Genomic DNA, 2448 nt, shown 5'->3' with positions numbered 1-2448 from the left:
TTATTGGATAATTTAGGCCTGAGGAAAAGAGTTGGTCTAAAGTCCAAGTGGCAGCTCCCTTGTCTCAGCCAGTGTCTGCTCCAGACATCACCCTTGGGGCTTCTGAGGAACAGCAAAAACTTCTCCATTGCCTATTTGTTTTTCTGACACACACCATTTTCTCAGCCTAAGCCAAACATGAGAAGCTTAAACCATGGGGTAAAGAAGCCTAAAACTCTTCACACTTTCCTGTAAAAATTAGGACCATTGCTGTTGTCCAGTACATTTCTCTCACTCTGAGGATTGACTCTTAGCTTCCACAGACATTGCTTTACCTCTTCTGGTGGGTTTCAAACCTGCCTTTTCCTGGAAACACAAGCACTAATCAGACCCTTTGTGTTCCATGAAATAACTGTCACCACGTGTGTGGGCAGCGTTTCCATGGCCTCATGTACTGTTGCACTCTGTGGCCTCTGGATCTGAAACACCTGGAGCCCCAAGGCAGCAGCACACAGACTTGGCCTTTTTGCCATATCTCTCTTCCCAAAACAGAGCCACCCCTGCCAAGCACACCCCAGCGCAGGGCAGGGCCACCCCAGGGAGGGGCCCATGCCCAGACCAGACTCACCGCTGCAGTGGAGAAGGGAACTCACGAGCACAGCTACTCGCAGCAGCGTTTCCATCCTTGCCAGCGGCACAGCTGCTCCCGCTCCAGCCAGACTGACCCGCTTTCCCCAAGCTGTGGTAAATCAGGAAGACTTCCCTGCCTGTGCTCACTCTGTCACTGAGTGTCTCTGAGCATCCAGGACAACAGCTGGTGGTTTTTCCTTCCTCTTTATCAGAAAACAAGTGTCTCAGTGACCACTGTCAGAGGTGTGGCAGAGCGGAAACCCTGGTGTGAAGAGGAAAGTTGAAAAATTACTTCTACTCTATTTCGTATTTTCTGCTGACTATGCTTCCCCCCCTTCTGTTTTTTAAATTTTTTCCTTTATTTCTTTTGATTCCTAAGCAACCATTTCTTTTTTCCTCCTTGTGTTGTTTTCTGATGAATAAGCTTTAACACACAATTACACACACGCAGGTCTGAGAGAGAACTCATAAGGAGCTGAACCATCTTGGTCCTCACAATTCACTTTCTCACCAGCTTCTCTAACACCCATCACTACGTTTTAAGTTCATGAAACACCTTAAATTTTTACATTACTAGTGTGGGACAGATGACTGTTGTAGGCCCTTTCCAACTGAAATATTCTATATCACTGTACCACATTTAAGATATGAGGAATTCAGGTATACAAATCTAAACCCCAAAATTTCCCAAGAGCTGCAAACACCTAGACCACCACTCCTACTGCATCTCACAGATGGATCTTCCCTTCTCACAGAGCAATTGAGCTGCTTGGTTTAATTGGTTAATTGCTTTCAATTACAAGCCCTGACTGGGGCCATACATACTTGCAGCGTCTTTCGACTGCTTTGGAAACAGGTGAACATGGAGATGCCCCGAGACAAAAAGAGGAACTTGTCCATGTAGAAAATCTTTGAGACCATAAAATCATGGTTTCTTAACTGAAATGATGTATTATTAATTAAATGTTTTAGTTAATCTCTATAATTCAGTAATTGAGCACTTGTCCTGTCTAAGAGAAGTATCTGTTTTCTATTGAAATATCCCTTTCAAGGTATTTTACTGCCTTTTGCTGTCTTCTACAGCTCTCAATTTTTCTTCCGCTCCAATGAAAGAATCTCTTCTGCTTACTTGCATTCAGCTGAATTGAAATGAGCCTTTGCTGTTGTTACACTCAAATTCAACATCCTGTCCTCAAATACAAGTAATCTGACTAATTCAATGCAGCCAACCAAATCCCAGTCCCTGGTCTGGACACAGCTGTGCTGTAGTGATAGTGAGACATGGTTTGGGTCTGCAGTGGTACAGTGGAATCCTCCCTTGTGGCCCTGTATTCCTTCATCAGACATTTCCCATGAGATGCCACTCCAGCCTGCAGCCACTGGGATAGGGAGAAGCAGGAAAAGCTGCTGTGGGGGCTGAAGTGTTCACGTACTTCTTGGCTCAAGGGAGGAAAAGACCATGGTAAGGTTGAGTCATTGAAACTCCTTCTCAGGGAACAGAGCTTGCTGGAGGAGGGCAGAAGCCTACATTGTCTTGAACTAAGTCAAAAGGAAACTGTGCTGGTTTTGGCTGGGGTAGAATTAATTGTCTTCACAGTGGCTAATATGGGGTTTTGTTTTGGATTTGTGCTGAACACAAGGTTGACAATATAGAGATGATTTTGTTATTGCTAATCAGTGTTTACATAAAGCCAAGGCCTTTTCTGCTTTTCTCATGGCCACGGTGGTGACAGGGCTGGGAGTACAGGGGAGATTGGGAGGAGACACAGCCAGGACAGGTGACCCCAACTGACCATACCACATGACATTGTGCTCAGTATATAAAGCTGGGGGGGGGGG

The 2448-nt window shown here is 45.3% G+C and overlaps 1 protein-coding gene across 1 annotated transcript in view; it reads right to left on the bottom strand.

Moving 5' to 3' along the window:
- Positions 1–2385, bottom strand: part of LOC103623403 (V-set and immunoglobulin domain-containing protein 4) — a 12196-nt gene extending 9811 nt beyond the window's left edge. Inside the window, exon 1 of the mRNA XM_017741867.1 lies at positions 608–2385. Coding sequence (XP_017597356.1) covers positions 608–662 — 55 coding nt within the window. The 5' untranslated portion in view covers positions 663–2385. The remainder of the gene's footprint in view (positions 1–607) is intronic.
- Positions 2386–2448: the final 63 nt, after the last annotated feature.

Source organism: Corvus brachyrhynchos, unplaced genomic scaffold (genome assembly GCF_000691975.1).
Source record: "Corvus brachyrhynchos isolate BGI_N302 unplaced genomic scaffold, ASM69197v1 scaffold220, whole genome shotgun sequence".
Taxonomy (NCBI): domain Eukaryota; kingdom Metazoa; phylum Chordata; class Aves; order Passeriformes; family Corvidae; genus Corvus; species Corvus brachyrhynchos.
Note: the sequence above shows the minus strand (reverse complement) of the source record. Positions and strands in the feature narration are given on the sequence as shown.